At 38.9% G+C, this 22,136-nt stretch overlaps 1 protein-coding gene across 4 annotated transcripts in view; it reads left to right on the top strand.

Moving 5' to 3' along the window:
• NRXN3 (neurexin 3) overlaps positions 1-22,136 on the top strand; it is a 981,410-nt gene that overhangs the window by 937,915 nt on the left and 21,359 nt on the right. For 2 of the 4 annotated variants that reach the window (XM_035539906.2, XM_035539917.2), the window contains one exon: positions 8,443-8,527. In XM_035539906.2, the coding sequence (XP_035395799.1) occupies positions 8,443-8,527 (85 nt within the window). The remainder of the gene's footprint in view (positions 1-8,442; positions 8,528-22,136) is intronic. The other 2 variants (XM_035539916.2, XM_035539918.2) reach the window with 1 other exon arrangement.

A 22,136-nucleotide genomic window follows, 5' to 3' on the forward strand; every position in this document is an offset into this window, starting at 1 on the left:
AAAATGTCTTCCTTTTGAAAACTCCTGACAAACATTGCAAAACAGCACTGTGTAAATCGATGTGATTTTCAGAAAGCCCAAAACTCCTGAGCAGTGCCTGAATTTCAGCAGTTCTGCCCTTTCAACAGCTCACTGATTTCAGCGAGAAAGTTGTGTCTTCAGCTATAGTAGCTTAAATTAAGATCTGAGAAGCACTATACTCAGATGACTTCAGTGTATAGACACACAACTTTCATCTTCAAGGTGCTTCTTTTGGTGCAGGCAAATTAATGTGGGAAGGAGCAATAGGTTGATAAGGAGGAAGGCAGACTCTCCTCTCATGCCAACACTGTGTCTTTTGTACTTAAGCCAAGAATTTATATTTTATAGTCCCGTCCAAAACTCCTGGAAATCTTTAGAGTTATACTGAATATTTTGGAAAAGATCTGCTAGTTGATCCTTTACCACATCAAGATGGGAGGAGTGCTGGTCTGTTGGGAAAGGAAAGGAACAGAAAAGCAAGTGACTCTGTGTGCATACATAATCAGTAAACATCCAGTCTAGATTCCTGGAGATGAAATTTTATTTATTTATTTAGCTCCTAAATAGTATGTAATTTCTTCAGGCCAAGAAATAAATTGAAAGGATTTAGAAGGATTTGCTTATCAGCGGAACAGCACGTAGCATTACATTCCTTCTGCTTTTGGGAAGGTACATTGAAGTTGGGCTAAGCTGCTCTGGTTCAATACTTCTCTTTCCCCTGTTAGGGTGCCTTTAACAACAGTCAGACTAATCCTCCCCACTTCTCTTTCTCCCCTGTTTGCCTTCCTGTCTCTCTCTGTCTCTGCTCACACCCCTCACAACACCATCACCCTTCCCACTGCCAGCAGATAGAGACAAAAGGCAGAAACATGATTTTTCCCCATTGTCTTTGCACAGCTTAGGGACAGAACAAAGTCCCTGAAATTTGGCATCAAACCTGGTGAAGAAGAGTCAGGCTTTGCAGTCTTAATGAACTATTGATTCTGTTGAGACAGGCTTTCAGTTTGCAAAGGACTAATTCAGCTTTCGAGGCTCTTTTTAAACATGTCTGCCCCTGACTGGATTGACACACAATTGGGGGGATTATTTTTTGCTTTCTGTCACTTAACTGACTAGTTACTTAATCTCTTGCTTGCTGTAGTAGTGGATGAATGACTGATTTTGTTAGGGGGTAGCTCTCATGATCCCTACGTAGTGATATAATTTGACAGTAAATCATGTTTTGTGTCTAGCCAGGATCACACAAGCAGGAAACACACTTTGCTGGGCTACTGTTGAAGGGTACATGCTTCCTGGTTACCTACCAGCTCCCAGCCAGGCAGGGTCCTGGGAGCATAAGGATGGATTTGTTCCCATGGTCTGAAGAGGTCTACAGCGGTGACACCTTCTTAGTGTGAGTGCAACTAGCTGAAAGCTGTGCTGGATAGCTTTACTGCCTGCTTTGGAATGACAAAGAGAAATGCATAATGATGTGCTTATATTACATAGTGATGGAGAGAGTGCAAATACCAGGTTGATTTAGATTGAATTAGATCAGGCTGAAGATAAATGGGGCAAGCTCTTCCCCACTAGGGCCTACCCCGATAGTATTCGTACCTGAATGGCTTGGGCAGCTGCTAATCTCAGTGCTAGTGTTTTCTGGTATTTCCCTGGGGAAACTTCTCCATAGTTTATAAAGATCACTACTGAGATTTTTCTTGCTGAAAGTCAGAATTATTTTTTTTTTTCTGAATTTTATCCACAACTTTTTCTGAAACACCCTAAATAGCTCCTCTTCTCTCCTGATATTTATTAAACCCTTGTAATATCTGCAGATGTTTACCACACCTATAGTCCTTGATCAGTCAAGCTCAAGCTCTGATGTTTAGTTTTTGCTAAGCTTTTCTCATTCATACATCTCTTCAGTCCTTTCATCTTTTCTGTGGCTCTTCTCTAAGTAGCTTTCAGTTACTCTATGTCTTTTGGCATTGAATTGCACAAAACCAAATTAAATGAGCTATGATTTCTTAGTGTAAATTGTTGTAGACCAGTTGAAATCAATGCCAATTTAAAACAACAGAGAATTTGGCCCTCTTCTCTTTGCTTTTACCTCAGAAGAGCTATATGGAGAAAAATGACTAGTTTCATGTTCTTTGATGCATTGCTTCTGCAGAGGCAGACACAACCCTAGTAGTATCTCGGGGTGTGGAGGGTGGAATACAAAGGGCTTGAACAGCTTTGTGGCTGTGGCTGTGTTGTGATGTGAAAGTACCTGTAGTACTACCAATTCTAACAGGTTGGAGAGGATTAATACTGATAAGAGGTCCAAGACTGTCTTTAAGAGTTTATACAGCCCCAAATTACAACTTCTTTTACAATACCTCAGTACAATTTGTGGAACATTTCTAATATTTTCCTGTTTGTATGCAGATTCTTTTTATCTGTATGTGGTAGCTTGAATTTGTCCAGGCGGAGTCTCTCAGGCCTGCTATACTGTAATGAACTCCGGGGTATTTTGCAAATAAGGATTAAAAAGAAGGTAAGAAACAAAAGATGTAGAAAGGACAGATGAAGGATTCCCATTTAATTGAAATAATGTGAACAGAATACAAATGCTTTGAAAAGACCAGTTATCAAAATACGAAAAGTTGAGGTATTCAAGCTAGAAATTACACCTAATGAGAGAGACACTTCCTCTTCTATCTTGTAGCCAGGAAATGTCTTGGTTTCTAGAAGACAGAACAGCATCACTAACACTTTGCCATTCTGGGGGAGCATTCACACTGTGTACTGGTATGCACAGCAGACTATACGTTATACATATTCCATAGTAAGTTTGAAATATTTAGGAAATAAGGCAGTATGGGAGCAGAGGAGGGATTCAAGTGGTCAGATTTTTAAAAAGTTTGCCGAGTTTCATCTCTGTACATTTTAGGTGTGAAATGCAAATGCACTGCTCAGATAAATACAGCTGAATTTCCCTGGTGTTGGTAAGGTATTCGTACCTGGCATTTTGTGGTGGTCATATCTCAAGAAGAACTGTAAATTGTGGTTCCTTGGTGGCAAAGAGATTTACACTGCTCTTGCAACAAAACATTAAGTGTCACTTTTCAAATAATGATGCTGAATTGGAAGTAGTGTGTGCAGTGTGCAGAAGAGTTTCAAGCAAAAGGCAAGTAGGAAAATTGAATCCTACTTTACAGACTGAAGCAACTGCCAAGTATGTACTTCTGGAAGAATTTGTTTGCAGGGTTTGAATTTATGGGTCCTTGTCTTTTCTCTCCCAGTAGAAGTGAGGACTCCATCATTCTAGGGTGTGTTATTTATAATTTCATAAAGCTGTTCTGTGACAGGACTTATTTTACCCAGTATGCCTAATCTTTCTCACATAATGGTGCACCCAAAGAGCAAGGTGTCAAAGAAACTTTATGGTTGGGAAAAGGGAAGATTCAGCACCTGCCATTTTGTGTAGAACAAAGGAGCAAAGGTGTGGGATCTGACACATAAATTGCGGCTTCGGGCACTTGGAAAGATTGGACAGGCATGAAGTCATCTTGAGCAGGTCTTGCCATGCCATCTCAATTTCCCTTACACTTTGCATCCCACACCTGTGTGTACAGTTTAATGAACAAAGATGTAGAAGTATCACGGTGGCAAGATTGAAGAGGCCCTTAGAATGAATAATTAGGAGGAGGTGATTACAGCACTAATAAGTCATTGAAGGGAATGGGGAGCCAATTCAGTGAAATTGAAAGAATTTGAAGGTAAATACACCCATAAATCCCCTAGGGTGGACTCAGATTTTAGCACTTTCTCCTGCCCCAGTTTTATTCCAAGGCAATTTCATTAAACACTAGAGAGAGGGAGAGGAAAAATAATAATATAAATGCTATAAAAAATCTTACAGAGGAAGAAATAAAAAGGGTTCCTGCCAGAGAGAAATTTTATTGAAAGTTATTATAATACCTATCTTTAGTTTTATGTCCTTTAATACAGGGCCAAGTAATTTCAAAGCTGGGATTTTTTAAAAATGAAATACATATTTTAAAATAGTATAGTATGAATTATTATTTTTAATATAGAATTTAGCTAATATATGGAATAGGAAAATATTTTCTCTCTCACGTTGTCTCCAGTGAAAACACATTGGTTCCATCATAGCATGCAGGGAACTTTCTTTACTGTCATGTTGCCTGTATGTAAGAAAGGTTAGCTGTTTAGATTACTGGACCGACACTAAAAACCAAATCCATTTACCTAACCTTGGGCCAATGGATGAGCGTAATCAGCCCAATTTCAAAAATGCTAAGAGCGAACCAGAAATGGAATAGCTGGTTTTGCTTATTGCCTCACAGTGAACTGTTTCTGATAAGAAATTGATGGTGGAGAGATTCCTGAGGTTGCAACTCACTAGCCTGTCCCATCTGGTAGATGCAGAAGATTAATAAATATCCACGGAAAATTCTCTTTTAAAAGTTACAGATTCCAGTTACAAGAAGTTACGGTCTTTTGGAGGTTTCCCGAGCTGTGTTTCTGTGGTCAGGAATTTCCTGCTGCTTCTCATTGAAATAGCTTTATTCCTCTGGGATGATTCAGATGTTAGTATCTGAGCGGAAGGTGCATGGAAAACCAATATGTGATGGGACTAGAAAATCAGTTAGTGATGAATTGTGATGGAAAGTACTGAGATTAAAAATACAAGATAGGAAATGGCAAGACAGATTAGTGTACTTATCTCTTCTGTGGTTTGTAGAGATCTCATTAATGACCTTGACTTAAGTCTAACACCGCTTCTGTAGGCTTTCCTCCTTTTCTAACCCTCATTTTTATACATACAAAATCACTAGCATGGGACAAACAGCAGTCACAGAGCAAGAAAACTGGAGCATCAAGGGAAATAGCGTGCAATGGAGGTGGGGAGATAAGGACAGAGATTAATTGATAGACTCAAGCATGCAACTACTTATGAAAAAGTACAGGTACAGATTGGAATTGTCAGGCTTGGTGAGCATTGCACATCACACACTTGAATTTTGTCTAAGCCTGGCTGACTGTATCCTTCTCTGTTCAGAACAAAAGCAAGCTGCAGGAGTGTTTTATAGAAGAAAAACTAGAAGACTCATTTAAGAGTGCATAATATGTAGGTTGTATTTACTATATTTAAGCTGCTTATTATATAGGAAATTGTCCAAGATAAACAAGGACCAGGCTTCATGACCTTTCAGGTCCTGCTCAGAACACTCATCTTGGCTTCAAAATTCTGCATCTCCCGGTGTTCAGGATCTGTCACACGTGGTTGGGTGGGATGTCCCAAAGGCTCACCTCACACAGCATCCTGCTTCTGACCCTGCTGCGAGGGTCCTCAGGGAGAGTTCAAAACAGGACAATGCAAGCAGTGAATACTTGTTTGGTCTTCAGGGTCTGTGGCACAGGGACTTTCTGTGCTGAATGCAGTGTGTTTAATCATGTTGGATGGATGTTTTTACCCTTAATTTGACCAATCACTTTCAAAGTGCATTCAAATCTTTGCCACCTAACAGTACTCTGTCACAAGGCATTCCCCATTTTTAAAAGATTTTTTATTATGTGAAGAAATACTATCTCTGTTTTTTGTTTGTTTGTTTGTTTTTGTTGTTTTTTTGTTTTTTTTTTCTGAAACTGCTACCTTTCAGGTTTCATATGATGCCCCTAATAATCCAGGAAAAAAAGAAATTAGAAAGGAACTCCCTATTCTTTACAATACTGAATCAGATTGTCAATTCAATTGGATCTGATTCCAAGTTAATGTTGCATGAAGCCCTTAGATGTGAGCAAGTAAGTGGGCAAGTAGATAGGTACAGCAGTTGGTAAGTGATGACACGTTAAAATTTTTATGTTCGTTTCCTACTTCAAGCAAAGTATCGCTTTCTTCTATGAAACCCTATGTGAGAATTGTCAGATCTTCAACTAGGGGCAAAACCCACATGCTCTAAATCCAACCTGGAAATCAAAAAAATTGTCGGGGTCTCAGTACTGTGTAAGCAAGGCCTTCTAGTAGTGATGGATGATTTATTTTTTATTCAGAATACTGTCCTTAACACTCCCTTAACATGGGTGCCTTAGACACCTGCATTTTCAGTAGATACATTTTGCCTCCTTAAATATTTTTCTTTCAGTATGATTTTGTTGACTTATTATGCTAAATTACTTTACAGTGGTACAATTAAAGACTGATATCTTTCTACCCAGGGACAGCTGCATTTCACTGTTGGAGGATGTGATCACTGTTTGCAGAAGTTTTAAAGTGGTTTGCTGCCCTTTGGGATAAATAATGCTTCATAAAATAAACGTGACAGAGCCAGAATTATAGAAAGTGAATTTATATTTTGTGCATTCCTCCTTTCTTGACCTCTCACTGAGCAGACAAACTTTTAAAGCCAGTTCATTTTAAGAGAGAATTCAGTACCAGGATTTCAACCAAGTTCTTCCATTTTCCATGACTGAGAGAAGATGCCAAAAAATGACCTTAACACATAAAATGGGAAATTACTCTGTAAATGCCACCTTCTATTCTTTTTAATTTTGCCTCCCCATGAAAATGTTTATGCATGAGATTACTGCAAGATTGCATCCTACAAATAGTAGCCATACAGCATTGCTGGTGCAAGAGTAAGTAACACGATAGGGATTTCCTTAGTTCATGCCTGCTTTTTTACAGATCCTCTGCTTTTATAATTTTCATTTACAGTTGAACAGTCGTATTTTTATTTCTTGGCTCACTGAAATCAAGAGTGAATGAATGTCAGGTTAAATCTGAGCTTTCTGACTGACTGCTCAATTCTGTTTTTTTTCTGTTTTTTCAAATTAAAATAGAAAAAGTTAGGGGGTGCGAGGAGCTTCTGTCAAAAGACAGAGAGGCACTTGTTGTTGGCATTAGAACCACGGGTGGCTGAAGAAAAGATTGGGATCTCAGAATACTTTGTTCACGTAAAAAGAAGGAACATGCAGCATTTTGGAGGCAACGTAACAGGCGTGTGAATGTAAAAGAGACCTTAATTAAAGCTGGAGAATTTTTTTCCAGAATAAGGATTTTGAAGGTTTGTCGTGATGTGAGATCGTCAGGAATATTCACCTGGAGTACTGAAGTACAGCGTACTGCAGTACAGCCCTCCTGCTCCTGAAGAGCTGAGATTTAAGCAATACTTCCTGCCTGGTGAGGAACATATCAGTTGTTTTGTTTCAGGAGACATCCCACTGATCCTGCTGCTCAGCAGAAAAGGCAGCTTTCTGCAAGGAGAATTGTTAAGGGAGGCAATTTCAGCAGAAGCTGTAGTCTAAGCCGATGCTGCTGAGCTGGGGTAATTTTGTACTGTGTGCAGTACCGTTACTACCTGCGTCCAGAGGCTGCCACAGACTCTCTCCCTAATGGTCTGCATTACTAATTCAACTAATTGCAGCAATTACAGGCAGGAGATGCTGCTGGGAAGAGACGCCAGTACGCTTCTCTCTAACATGCTGCGGTACGTGCTGCTCATTAATTAGACCAGCAGCAAAAATAAAAATAATAATAATAATAATATAAAACTAATCACCAGCTGAAAATGCAAAGAAATGTGATGAAACTTGTCAGGGCCATGAACAGTCACAGTTTGGCTTAAGCCTTTCAGAATTGGACTTGCCAGCCTGTCAGCCCAGTCACAGCCAGACTGATCCCAGTTCATTTGGCAGGCAAGCAGGTGCAGTTGCATGTTGGTTGGGCATACCTGAAACACGAAGCGCTTCTTCGCAATGCAGCAAGCATGTCCTAGCTTGGAAAATATAAGAGATGCCCAGCCCAGGAGGTACAGTAGCAGAACAGAAGGTACCTCTGCCTCAGAGTGATGCATTCAGCAACACAGCAGAGTACTGTTAGCTGCCTGGGTGATGCATATTATGTGGGTCTGTCTTGTATGTTTTTCTTTGCAGAAAGCATGTTCAGCCTGGACATGCCTCATCTGTTCAGTCTGTCAGTGGGTGCCTTCTGGCTGGCCCTGCATGGTGTTTGATGTTTATCAAGGAGCCCAGCGTGTTCCAACTGGACACATCTACCTTGGCTGTCGGAGGAACGTTTGCCAGCCAAGCAGGTGTTGTAGCCCCCTGCACCTACTGTGCTTGACAGCACAGTGCCAGTCACTGCTAGCCCAAACAGCACGGCAGGCACCTCGCACCTGTGCCAACCTGAAATATTCAACAGCACAGTAAAAGCACTAGTCCTCTGACAGGGGAATCCAGCTCCACGTTGGGTGCCATTTACACAGGCAGAGCTGGAATGGTTGGTGCAAATTAAATATTTTAAAAGTTAACCATTCTGAAACATTTTTTTCTAGGGTACTTGGCTGCCTCTGTAGCAGCCTCTTGGCTTGCAACTCTCTCATATTTTTTTCCTCTGTTCTTTTTCCTTTGTTCCTGCCCTTCACATGCCAGACAACAGATGACATTGTTTCATCAGCCGAATGTTCCAGTGATGATGAAGACTTCATTGACTGTGAACCCAGTACAGGTAAGTCAGGTCAGTCTTCTTTTGCTTGCTTTCTTACTTCATTTGCAAAAAACAATGCGTACATATATTGATATGTGTGTGAATGTATACATATATGATTATATATGTATATATATGTGTGTGTATATGTGTATATATATACTTATGTATATGCACACTGTATATAAAATAAAAAATATACAAGCCAAGCATCGGATCCCATGGACTTGGCAACAGCAAAAAAAATAAAATAAAATTCATCACTGGTTAATATAAAGTTGTTTGCATAGAAAGCCACACTTCCCAAAAGCGATCCTAGCTAATTAATAGTTTACATGTTTGTAGCAGTTATTTAACTGACACAGAGGGAAAGCAAAAATATCAATGTGGCACATGGTAAATAATAAAGATTTATGAAGTGGGGTGGGTTAATGTTTGAAAAACAGACGAGAAACAAAAGTGAAGCAGTAGTGGTTTATTAGTGTTCTTTAATCCTCATTAATTGCTCTGAAGATGAAAATGTACAAGGATACATTTGTCCATGGGATTTTTAATACAGTTAACATGGTAATGTATTTATACTAATTTTGTTTTCTGTGAGCCCAAACAAATTGGGGAGTATCAAAACATAGTTCCAACATAACAAAATTCGTAGTAATTCTTGCCATGTTATCTGCAGTGATGCTTCAAAATGTATCCATTAAAGAGTCAGAAGGACTGGCCATATGGAACTGACTCAACATCTTCCTTTCAGATACATTTTGATAAATTGATGGCTTTTCTTTCTGGTGAGATATATGATGTGATATCCAGCAGGCAACTGCAGTCTATTTTATTTCTTACAGGCTTTTTCAAGTCTTCTTTTTTGAGGCTTGTCATGAGTTAAGCATTTCTATAATAGAGAACAGATATCATCGAATTTCTGTGTACATTTAAAAAAAAAAAAAAAAAGGAGTTTGGTTAGAATCTGATGTCCTTAAAAGTGAAATATATAAATAGTTCAGGCTTTTTGTTTTGTTTGTTTTTTTGCTTTGTCTTATTATTTATTTGGGATGTTTTTTTTTTTTTTTTGCTTTAAAAAAATCCCCAGAATGCATTATAAATGTTATGTTCCTAGTTTCCTGAAGCCATTTGATTAATACAATAATAACTTTAAAATTCACCCAAGGCTAGTGCTTTCACATTTGTTTTGAATTCATCATTCTGTGCCTGCATTTTTTGGTAGAACTTGGTCCTGCAATAACCTGATTTTGGCGATGCTTTGTAGCTGGGAACTTCCACCATGTAGCAGCCTTCAAACTCTCGATTTCCTTGAGTCAGCAGGGACGGCAGGGACACAGTGCTAACAGATAGCTCAGCCTACTCCCTTCTCTTTTTTTCACAAATCTCTCTGAGTTTTTTAACTCCCCACCTGGCAAAAGAGCAGTCCAAGTAATACAAATTGTAAAGCCTAAACAGTGTGGGTACTGGGATTTGAAATAAAGGCAGTAGTGAAATACCAGCACAATGGTTATAATGAAAGTGAAGAATGAGTTTTACAGGACCATGCTAAAAGGACTAACGTACCACAAGTGATGTGCAAATGAGTGGGTAAGAATCATTTCATTAAAGCTTCACTAACATTTCAATACTTCAGCTTCTTTTTTTATTATTATTCTGATTGCCAAGCATTTCAATTAAACGAGGAAATGGGTTCTTTATCAGACTCCTCCTATGGTATATTTTTATCATTTATGTTTCAACGCAGAAATCATACTTCAATGGCTATAAGTTGCAATAGCAATGTTTTCAGCTTATGCTGCCAGTGGAAAAATCGAAGTGTAAGGAGAAATTTGGTAAAACAGGATGTTTAGCATGAAATTTCAGAGTGCCAACATTTCCATACTAAAAATACATCTCTCCTGACACAGATATCTAATGCTACAAACAGGTACAAACTGGATTTATAAAATGACGTGCTTTTGAAAATCCTGCTACGCATTATAGTCAGCAGCTGTAAGTACCCACAGAAATCTGAGTATCTGCCGTGTAAAATAATATGATTCACTGAAAATCTGCTGAAGGTACTCTCCTAAACAACTAGACATTCCTTTACTGCATTCTATTCCCCCTTCATAGGATGGGGATCTGCCTGAGCCACTGAGTTCTGATTCTTTCCCTGGGAGTTACTGTGGTACTTAGAAAAAAGCTGGCCTGATTATACGTAAAAAACAGTCTCCCAGATGGTCCTTGCTGATGAGATTTACACTTCCAGATTTTGAGGTTTCCTGCTCTCAGAGGCACTGGTGTACAAAGCCACCAGAAGGCAGCGGGACACACAGGTCCTTTTTATTTCTAGAAGTGTAAACTTCACTCATTGCATCACGATAAGAAGGAACAGCGACAGGTTTGTGGAGCTCCTCATTTAGGTTTCTTTGTCTATCTTTTTCTCCCCATTCCCACTGCATCCAGGGAAGGTAGAACTGTGTCTGCAACACACCCGGTACTGAAGCACTCTCACAACCCAGGCCACAGTGAAATGCTAAAGTGATCTGAGCTGGCTTATCAAAATCCAGCGGTGCTGGCTTGGCTGAGCAGATATGTTTGCCTTTCCACTTCCGCAGCCAAGTCAGGATTCTGGCCATATGCCAAGGGCTGGTACTTAAACATATATACATTGTGGAAAGAAAAGAACCAGATCATTTTGCCTGTATTTTCTAGTGTGCTAGTTTGTGGCGTTTTTTTTTAATTAGGGCCATTTGAAGTTGCTTCCTCCTGTTCGGTTGACAGGTCAGTGTATTTTACGCTGCCTTCTGGCTTGCCTGATCGCTTTTGCAGCAAATTGAAAATGAAATGACTCAACCTAGCGCAGGCCCCTCTTTGTTGCTCTGATAATGTGTAGCTTTTAAAGCTCTTGAGTTTCTGCCAAACACCAGAACTTGGCCTTCCATCACCCTCAGTGCTATGGTCCAGTAACGCAAAGGTTACTGAACCCACTGCTGCAGCTGTGAGATATGATATACATCACTGTGAACCTGCTGTGCTATAACCGAGACAAGGGCAGCTGAGATACCGCCCTGTAAATCAAAAGCTTTCAGATTTCATATGGGTCAGAATCAAATCCCAAGATCTAAATATATTACTTTGGACTTGGTCCTGGATCAGAGCCGCTGCCCTGCAGAGTCCATTTGAAGACTTTGGTTTCAGTGTACCCAAAGATAGTTTAGAAGACATAAAACCATGTCCTCTTTGAGGCTAAATTTCTTATGAGAACCATTTGCCAGATCTTATCGGCACTTAACTCTGATTGTCTGCTGGATCCAAGCCTTGAATCTCAGTAAACATATGATCTGCATCTGGATGCTTGCATCTCTTTAAAAGAAGATTGTGTAGAGGAAATTTCCTCACTGCCCTCTGGATTTTCCTGTCTCTCCTTGGAGAAACATCCCCCATAAATATGGTGCTCAGCTATCCTCAGTCTCTCCTGGTATCAAGCAGAAGGAAATCTGCTCCTTTTCTTGTGCTGTGAATGAGGAATGCCCTTTAAAGTTGGGTGCGTGTCTCTGAGTATGCTGTGAAGTAGGCTTCCCACCTCACAGGCTGAACACCACACCAACCCCAAGGAAGGAGATTGCCCAGTGGCACTTGCCAGTGTGTAAAAGCATCTCTCATTTGATGGAATTTCCTAGCTATGGTCTTACAGCCAAAACAAAACCAGATGAACAAGTTTTACTAATCAATCATGCAGACAACTTACAGGAACTTTTGTTCTTTTTTGTGTTAGGAATTTATATTGAGTTTGGTTTTCGGCATATTGGTCCTTTTTCCTATGTACACTACAAAGGCCCTACCCATGAGTATATTTTATCTATATACGCACCATATAAGGTGTGTATATATATATATATATCTATGCATATAGCGTATATACTAAAGCAATAAATGACCAATATCAGCAGTAGCCCCTATCATCCAATCACGTTTACACAGAAATTCATGCCTTCATCTAACCCTGGCATCCGCTGGCGTGGACAGATGCATGATACTGTTATTTCTTGGTGAACAAAGCACGTTAATTTCTTTTTTTGTTGGAGTTTTTTCTTTCTTCCTGTTATTTATTTATTTATTTATTTATTGTAATCAATAGTTTCATCTACCAATTAGCCTTGGGGTAGGGTGGGGCAGGGAGAATAAAAAAATTATACAGGTATATCCATCGATATATACACACATGCTCCGTGTATATATAGATAGATATATACATTGTATATATTTGAAGAACATTTTCTGTCGTTTCACCTCATCTTGTGCCGCATGAATTTTTGGTGATTGATATTTTAGTTTCTTTTTATTTCTTTTTTTTTTTTTTTTGGCTCTTAATGGTGCCATACCGCTATTTTTTTAATTTTTAAAATCATTGCTGTACTTTTCAATTTATACTTTTGGAGTTCTTCCAACAAAATAATGTTTTAATCATCTCAAAAAAAGAGATATAGATCTGCAAACCAATAAAGGCAACAAAATCTTTTCTTGCCATCCTTAAGAAAACCACATTTTTAGACATCCCAAGAAAGTTGTGTGCAAAAGAATGAAGATACTTACCCTGCCTTTCTTTCTATTCTTTTCTCTTTTCCCTATCTTTTTTAAAACTTTTGAAAATCTATCCCGTCTTTTCCCTTCCCCCTCCTTCCCCTTCTTTTTTTTTCCTTTTTTTTTTTTTCAAATTGAGTTCAGACAAAAAACTGTGTAGAAGGAAAAAGAGAATCCCCTTTACCCCTGCATTCTCCCAGGAAAAATTCCTCCAACAACAACAAAAAACCCCTACAAACTGCAGATGGCATAAAAAGAATTTTATTGCAATGCAGAGTATCTGTTGTATCTTTTATTTCTGGGTCAGTGCAAGATCATTTTTGTGGCATGCTGTAGTTTAGCTGATTTAACTAACCATGGCCTTCATTAATCTGTGCATGGCCTGTGATGACGCCATCTCGTGTTTCATCAGAGCTACGCATTCAGGCTAACCAAGCAAGTCCGTAGTATATGATTTGGGGGGATATCGCTTTAATTTTCATTTTTAGTTGTATTATAATTTTTTCTTTTTGGAATAGTTATGCCAATACGATTGGCTGCTTCTTGCAGCCTCAGTGTTATATATCTACTTTGTGTTACGGGGTTTTTGCTCTTTTTTTTTTTTAATTTATTTCTCAGTAGCAATCTTATGTCTTGTCTGTGTCCATCTGTCTTGTCGGTGTGTCTTGGAGTCCATTGGTCCAGTGTTGTTATGTGATTCTGTTCTCTGTTCGTAAGCTCCCTGCTGCTCTGTCATCCCTCTCCCCCTTCCCTTTCCCCTCCTTCCCTCCCGACTTTCCTAAGGTGGGGGTCCACAAAGGGGCAACAAGCTTTGAATGATGCCGTGAGTGGCATCCCGAGGTTTCAGGCTGGATATAGCAAGGTGTCCATACAGCTTCTTAAGAAAGATAAATTTGCAGCTGGAAGGTTTTCAAACACTGTTACCATTTCACTCTTAAAAACGGTTTGTTGGCATTAAAGTGACTTCTTATATGTGTCTGGTTGTTAGGGAATTTGCACGTGCATGCTGACATTTTAGAGGTAGAAGTCCTGTTATCTGTGCTTTGTGTGCCAGGAAACACTACGGATGGTGCAGGCTGTCTGTTAAATAGAAAGTACATAGGTCTTTTCATAAAAGGTAGTCCTGGGAAGGGAACCTCTGTGCACATAGAACTGAAATTGTATCTGTGTGAATGTATTTCTAACATGTACAGTTGATAATAGACTTGTACTTAGGACACAAAAATGTAGGATGTGCTTAAGATTCTAAAAATGGTGCATCTTTAGGGGCTCAGTCTTCCCTTTGTCACTGTGTAGTATCTGCGTCTTTACCGAAGCTGGTAAAAATTGCCTTGCTGTTGTTAGCCTGTATAAGCTGAACAAAATTCTGGAAAGTCAACTGGAGTGTCTTCTGCCGTGGGCAGCATAAATGTGCAGCAGTGTGTAAGGCAGAAGAAAAAAAGATGAGTTTTCGGGTGTCTGCTCAGACTTGAAACCTTTTTTAGGAAAAAAGAATCCTTTGTTTTGTACAGTGGTGCATTCCCCAGAATACTTAATTCTGTTCCCACTAAACAAATGAGCCACATTAGGGTGTTAGGGGTACTTCAGCTAGCATCAGTGGGGGCGTGAGCTCATGCTCATGGGGGAAGAGGCAGCCAGTATCCTTGTAGATGATGTGCAGGACATCACGAAAAGCATACTCACACTTACCTTTAGCCTAGCTAATTTTTTTTGTTGTTGTTGTTTTTCCACTAATTAGTTTGTTCTGCAGAGGGGACAAGATGACAAAATCTGTGAACTTTCTTCACAAGAGAATGATATAAGACTTACCTGTTTAATCTAAAAGTTACCAGAAGAGGGAAGTGATGGGATATATTTAGATCTCCAACATGGAATTATTTCATTTAATTATTTCATTTAACTTCCCAATAGATATGTGTCATATAGTTGCACAAGGATGAAAAGAAAATAGCTTTTCTGTTACCAATAAAACCTATCATCTTAGGCACAGTTCAGTTTTCTTTATATATGATCCAAGAGACATTGCTGATATTAATTATATCAAAAATGAATCAATATTTAAAGCTTTCTAGATTTAAGTTTTATATCTCAGTGCTTTCCACAACTGTTGATTCCTACCAAATCTAAATCTTTTTCTTGGAAATTGCTTAAATTGAGCAGCTGCTTATGAAATTGCAGTATAATCAACAGTATCTGTGTAATACTGCCCTCTGTCAGATAGACCAGAACAGTCCAGCTGGGTATTCTGAGCCCTGTATTGCTAACACTGGAAGAATCTTTTTTTTTTTTTTTTTTTTTTTTTTTTTTTAAATTCAAGCAGCAGGTGTTATCAGAGCAGAACAATCTGAGTTTTAGTCCCTCTGCATCATGAGGCTCAGGGTAACCTTCACGTCTGGGTATTGTGATGAGTTAACCAAGTGTCCGGTCATCAGGACGCAAAGCTCCAGGCTGTGGACGAGCTGCCTTGTCCTGCTGAATGGTTCCTTTTATTCTCCTGATGCAGCCACTGCGCCACCTGCCACTGGCCATCCGCTGCAGAGAGCCAGAGGTTCCTTCCAATGCAGGAGGTGCTGTTGCAGGTCCTACTGCATTCACTTGTACTCCACTGAGCCTATATAGGGATTTCTGGCACTTGAAATAGCTCATACTTTTGTTTTCTGTATCAGGGGTGGCTGCTGGCTTCAGCTCGTGTGCCATTTGTCACTTTGCAAGGGAGAGCTGGGGGCTGAATTGTTAAAACCCTTGATAAAAAGCCTCAACGCCAGTGTGCGTCTCCCAGCTCTGCTGTTGGCTCCTTCTCTGTTTTTGCTCATTTGCCTACCTGCAAGGCAGTGTAAATGAAATATTTCTTAGACAAATGAGGTGGAGATGAAGGGAAAGAGGGAGATGTAATTGATATTTTAATGGGCTTTGATATCCAGGTGCAGGTTGCTATACAATACAGTAAAATGCTGCTAACTATTAAAAATGCACAAGCAAACAATGTCACTGTTAAGGTTATATTATCATCTTCACTTGCTGTGGAAGTAACATTACTGTGTATTTTTATGAAATAGGTACAAACCTACAAAAGCAACAAGAATTCCCTGAAATTAAATGCAATGGGAAGCAGGTGAGGGATACAAAAAACAAATATTTCCATGTCAGGGAATATCTGCATGGAACCATTTTTATTAAATATCACATTTTCCTCTAGCGTTAACGCATGCAATTGGAATGAACCATGTTCAGGCTCCGTAAATTAATACCATGTGTAGTCTACAATATACAGATCTTTTCTATGAGCACTTCCATCACTGTTCAAGTATCCTGAAGTTTTCTTCAAAAACTTCACAGTTTTTCCAGCCTGACTTAGCTGGTGTAAGGTTCCCTGGCTTTCAATTTAGGATTAGGAGGAGATCAGGATCAGCCCCACAGTCTGGCTACCTTGCCCTTGCTGCCTTCCAGACTTTTTTAGAAGCGTGTTCTCTAAACTCAAAGCCATGTGCACTGTCACATTCTGGCAATCCCTCTAGTGCTGTGCCTTTGTTATCAAGCTGACACATGTCTAAAATACTAAGATATGATATTTTCAACCTGCTGGGACTTGCTTTTTTCTCCCTGTTAGCTTTGATTTTCAGCTTCATAAAATATATGGGAAAGAAAGAAAAGATAGGCAATGACACATTCAGTGAAAGAGAAGAGGTAGCACATGACTCAGGGAAAGATTTTGCCTCAAAGGCAAATGTATGTGTATTAGACCCTTAAATGCGTATAGCAACCGATTCATTAGCTTTAGACAAGAAGGAACTATCTGATTTCTGGAAGACAATAATATCCGTGAGTCTACTAGAAGATTAGGGAAAAGTTCTGTTAAAGGGAAAACATGCTGAACATTTACTAATACTATGGACAGAGATATAGTTTTGCTCATAAAGGCTTTTATTTATATTTCCTCTGGTCATCATGCCTAGACCTGAAGGTGGTGTCCTGTGTATTAGAAAGTACCGATGTTCACATGAGTGACAACAGGTGGAATGATACCTCAGCAGAGCAGGGCAACCTATTCTCCTTCCATTTTCAACCAAAGTAGTTCATAAGATACCAAATCAGGTCAAAGGGATTACTACTTTGCCTGCATTCTGCCTTTTTCAGTTCCAATTTATTGATCACAAGAGCCAGAAATCAGTGTTTTATCCCAACTGTAAGCAGCCGGGAATCCCAGTTCTTGAGTGATGTGAAGTGTTAATACTTGTATTGAGTGTATTTACTCAATTATTAAGTATTATGTATTGAGTATTAAGTGTTAAATATTAAGTATTGAGTATAATATAATTAATAATTGTATTATACTCAATACTTGCATTGAGTGTATATACTTGTATTGAGCAAGTATAACAAGTATAACTGATTTTAGATATTAGTTTTAGTGACTGTTGTCTTCTCTACTAAAATCTCTGGGGCTTCATAAACTTTGTATTTGACACACCAAAAAAAGCAAAAATAGCTCTGTAATTAGTCCAGGTATTTTCCAGGCTATCAAAAAATAATTTCAATTTTCTCTTCTTGCTCTCCATGTTCTCCTTGCTCTTTCTTGTTCTCCATGAAGCAACAAGTCTACTATTGAGTGCCTGGAGTTTTTTTTTTTTATTATTATTTTTTTATTTACAAGCAAATGGGGAACAGATAGATTGTATCTTGCCTAATCCTCTTTCTCATATTCCCATTAAGTTCTGTTAATTCAAGTCTTCCACTTCTGTGTATCTCTGAAAGCAACCAGTGCATCCCAGCGAGAAAGGGGAGGCGTTCTGTGAGCACAGGCAAGTGTGGCTCTCAGGTTTGAGAGCTCGGCATCGTCTGTGGTAGAGGACTCCAGGCACACATCTGAACTTGCAGCAGAGAGGAGAAGAAGGGTCAGCCCCCGGCCAAGTTTTGAATCACTTATCACTCCCAGGGAATTAGGGGCACTCAGAGAGCTGTGGGGAGGATTAAGGAGGGTTTGACAGCTGGAGAGAAAGTCAAGCGACTTGGCGGTGTAGCAGGAATATCTGTGTATCCAAAGGAGAAAAGAACTTTTTTTTTGGTACAGTGGGTTGAACATACTACCAGATTTGCCCTTATTCCAGTGGCTGAAGGTGGTTTTAATAGCTAGCCTTCCCATGAACAAAGCACTGTGACATGCTCCGCACAGCAGAGAGTGAGCAAGCTCTGAGCATGAAATGATGAAGGACTTTTGAGCTTTGTTTTCTGATAAGATAACTGAGAGCTTTTGGGGGTTTGCCTGAAGCCCTTTACTTCATGTGCTTAAACACATCATATAAACCCAAACAGAATACAGAGACTGGAAGAGTTCTTGAAAACATTTTGCCCTAATTCTTTTTTGGTAAAATGTGAGGATTTGGTGTTGGCAAAGTAATGCAGGGACACCAACTAATTTCTTCTGAATCCTCTTTGTCAAATTCATTTGCAGAAAATGTCATATGACCCCTAAAATGCAATTTTCAACTTTTTATCTTAAAATTCCTTTCATTTCGAAATTTGTTTAAAAAAAAAATCAAAGTTCACATTCAAACAAAGTATCTCATTGCAAAAAAAAACTTCTTCAGTCTTTTTATCCTAAAAACAATTCACAAAATATACATATGTATATTGCTGAACAACATTCTTTCTATGGTTTTCAGAACTGTGAGTGAATTGGAAAATAAATAAGTGAAGTAAAATGACTACCCACAAGCAAGTGGAAACAATGCAAGGTTTTTTTGGTTTGTTTGGTTGGTTTGTTTTTAACTCAGTAACTATTTTTATTTCCAGATCTTTAATGCCCTTCTTTCATAGAGCTTTGACACAATATGTACATTTGAACTAGGACACACTCACTTCACTGCTGAGGTTGCCAAGTAGTATCCTGTATCCTATATGTATGTATTAAGTTTTATAGTCATAAGCATTGTGTGGGGATTTCAGTATGCTTGTCTCTTTTTTTTTTTAATGTCCAAAATATGACTAATAACCTTCACCATTCATTAACTTAGGAGTTCTTTCACTAATTCTTTTCAGTTTTTCAACTTCCTTTCTCCCTTGTTTGGCTCTCCAGAACATTAACCTATACTTTTCCACATAGTGACATCTGTCACTAGTTCTACATCAATTTTATTAGATGGATACAACCATTAATTAAATTTATCAAAGGAGTTGGGCTAGTATATTTCTGCGTCTTCAGTTGTTTCATTCATAGCTTGTCATTATCTTTTGAACAGCACTGGTAAAAGTCCATCCCTGAAGCTGTGTGATCTTTCCAGCATATGCTGTTTTCCATATCTATCACTTTTCCCTTGGAAAGGAAAGGCAAGCAAAAATGATTTTGGAGGGAGAAGAAAATACCTCTCCTTCACTAACGCAGTATTTTTAGAAACAGCTGGTAAAACAAACTGCAAATGTTATGCCTGGAGCACCTCTATTCTAATAGCAGAATCGTTTAAAGATGAAAGCAGCCATTTGTGTGTCTAGCTCACGCTGCTAGTAACGCTCCCTCCACACCCCACCAGTGGGGGAACCTGCTCAGGTAGCTTGCCTTCTTGCTTTCTCTGCCAAGCTGCTTAAACGCTGCTCTGTAGGTTCAGGCAGTGCTTTCTGTGACAAACACAAAGAAGTGATACCATAGGAAAAACACACCTCAGTCATCTGCACCTCAAATTAGTGGATTCCTTGTTCTTCCGGGGACTTTTTTTCTTTGCCTTCCAGATGACCTTTCCTTCCCAATGGGGAAGTTACGAGTTTTCTGTTGGCCCGTCTTGTAGGTGGCAAGTGTTCAGACACAAGCTGCCAGTTCAGATAGCTTAAGAAAGTCCTAGGAGCTGCCAGGCTAGGGGTTCCAAGTGTGAGAAAACTGTCTTCACACGGAAATGTTTACAGTGTCCTGAGAACTTGAGCTGTTTTATTTCTTTTTCCATAGCAAATTTGCTTAGTTTCCACTAAAGGTCAGCAATTAAGAAGCTGAGCACCAAATGAGGCAACAGTCATTAGTACTCCAAAAACAGACATTTTGTGAAGGCCCAGATCTATGATGGAATATCAGTGGGTATTGATACCTATTGCTTTTCCCTTAAAATCTCTGTAAAAACAATTTTGTTTCCTGTATTTTGGGGGTTTTAATTTCTGATGCAAGCTACACGCTCAACATGTTTATTTAAAAAGAATTTTAGCAGTTGGATCCTGGGAATGGTTGCACATGTGAATGTCCAATTTTGTAGCTGTATTACCATATTTTATCCAGCATCTGAGAGGAGCTTTGTGGATATTAGTACAGCTGAGCACTTACTTCAAAGATCTAAATTTTAGATTTATACACTGACAAGAGATAGTTAATCCTTTTGTGGACTGGGCCCTTAAGGGCCGTGTGAATGGCAAGACTTGGTATAAGACCTTGGAGTCTTAATTCTTCTTTCACATTCAAACCCCACTTAATCTGTCCTTCACTTTTAAACAAAGGTTGCATTTTGATCCTACAGATTTCTTAAACCTTTTGTCAGACACACACTCCAGGAGGTCATTTTTCTGGGGATCCAGTCATGTTAGGGCAATGACAGTTTTTACTGTGGTATGTCATATTACATTAATTTTCTTATACAAATGATATTTCAGCAAATGAAAAACAAGACAAATGAGCTACCTAGTGTGAAGTTAAAGATTTCAGACATGAGCTTAGAGCAATGATCATTGTTCCTTGTTGAACAGCAGTTCTCTATCAGTTTTCTCTTTTGTTTTGTGTTGTGCTGTTCTTTTCTGGTAATGAAATGCATAGAGCTCTACACATCATTTCAGGGGTAGCAGTGACAAAGCTGTGTAGAGAGGCACTGTTATCTCTCTGCTCCATTACAGTGAAGCCTCTGCTTATACAGCCTGAGTTCTGAAAATAGTTGGAAAGCTTAATAAGCATAGGGAGCTGGTGTGGAGGAAAGAGATTCTCTGCAACAGAAGATTAAGGGATGACAAACGCAGTTTCCTTTTTATATAAAAATGTATGTTTTTATAAAATCCAGAACATTTGAGCTCTGCGTCTCTAACTGGAGCAGTGGGAAAGGTACTGGAAATAGGAATTGAGGGAAAGACATATGTCTGCATATATGTATGTATATAACATATGTGTGTGATCATGTATATATAGATATGTGTGTAAGCATAGATATAAAAAAGTTAGCATTATTCAGTCACAGAATATGGTGACAGATTTCAAACAGTTCTAGCAAATATCTCAGCTGTGAAAATCGAGTGCTGGTAATACCCTCTGTTGGTCCCTAGGAGATGGACTGCATGTCATATTTCAGGTCTATGAGTCTACTGTAAGAAATTATGTCCTTGCTCTACCCTAATGCCAAAGTAAGTTGGCAATAATGCATAGAAGCATTATTATCAGTGTAAAACTGTGGCAGATGAGTCTCTTAAGGTCAGACATAGGGTAGTTTACCAGACCTAAATTTCAGATCAGAAACAGTGATTTATGAAATTCATTGCATGCATGAAAAAAATCCGTATGCAGAAAGAATTCCTGAGAGACTAAGTTAGGTAATTGGCATCAAATGGTAACAGTAGAACTTTTTCACTGCATTCCTCACTTGTTTATAAATCTCTTCCAAACCTTTTGTCCAGAGCATTTATGAATGTGATGTTGATTTTGTTGTGGAAAAGGAAGTAGTCAGCACTTGGATCTCCATAGCAGTTTAGAATCTGGATGCAAATTAAATATTTTCATGGTCAAAAATTTCAAAAAATTCCAGTATGTATGCATGCACATGCATAATTACTGATTTCATTAACCACATGGCTGGAAAAGCTGGCAGCCTGATTCTGTGAAACGTTTAGTGGCTTCGGTTTTTACTGGGGTTAATGAAAGTAGAAAGCGTCAGTAGAAAGAAAAATATCATCCATGTTTCTTACTGTATTTCATTACAATGCTCTACTTTATTCTACATGGTTTGAATACATGAGACATGCCTGTTGGTTTTCTGAGACCAGGCAGCTTCTGAGTTGTATTTAATTTTTTGAGCCCAGTTGGTGCATTTATTCTCTGCACATTGATATTCTAGAAGAGATA

Source organism: Cygnus atratus, chromosome 5, assembly GCF_013377495.2.
Source record: "Cygnus atratus isolate AKBS03 ecotype Queensland, Australia chromosome 5, CAtr_DNAZoo_HiC_assembly, whole genome shotgun sequence".
Taxonomy (NCBI): Eukaryota; Metazoa; Chordata; class Aves; order Anseriformes; family Anatidae; genus Cygnus; species Cygnus atratus.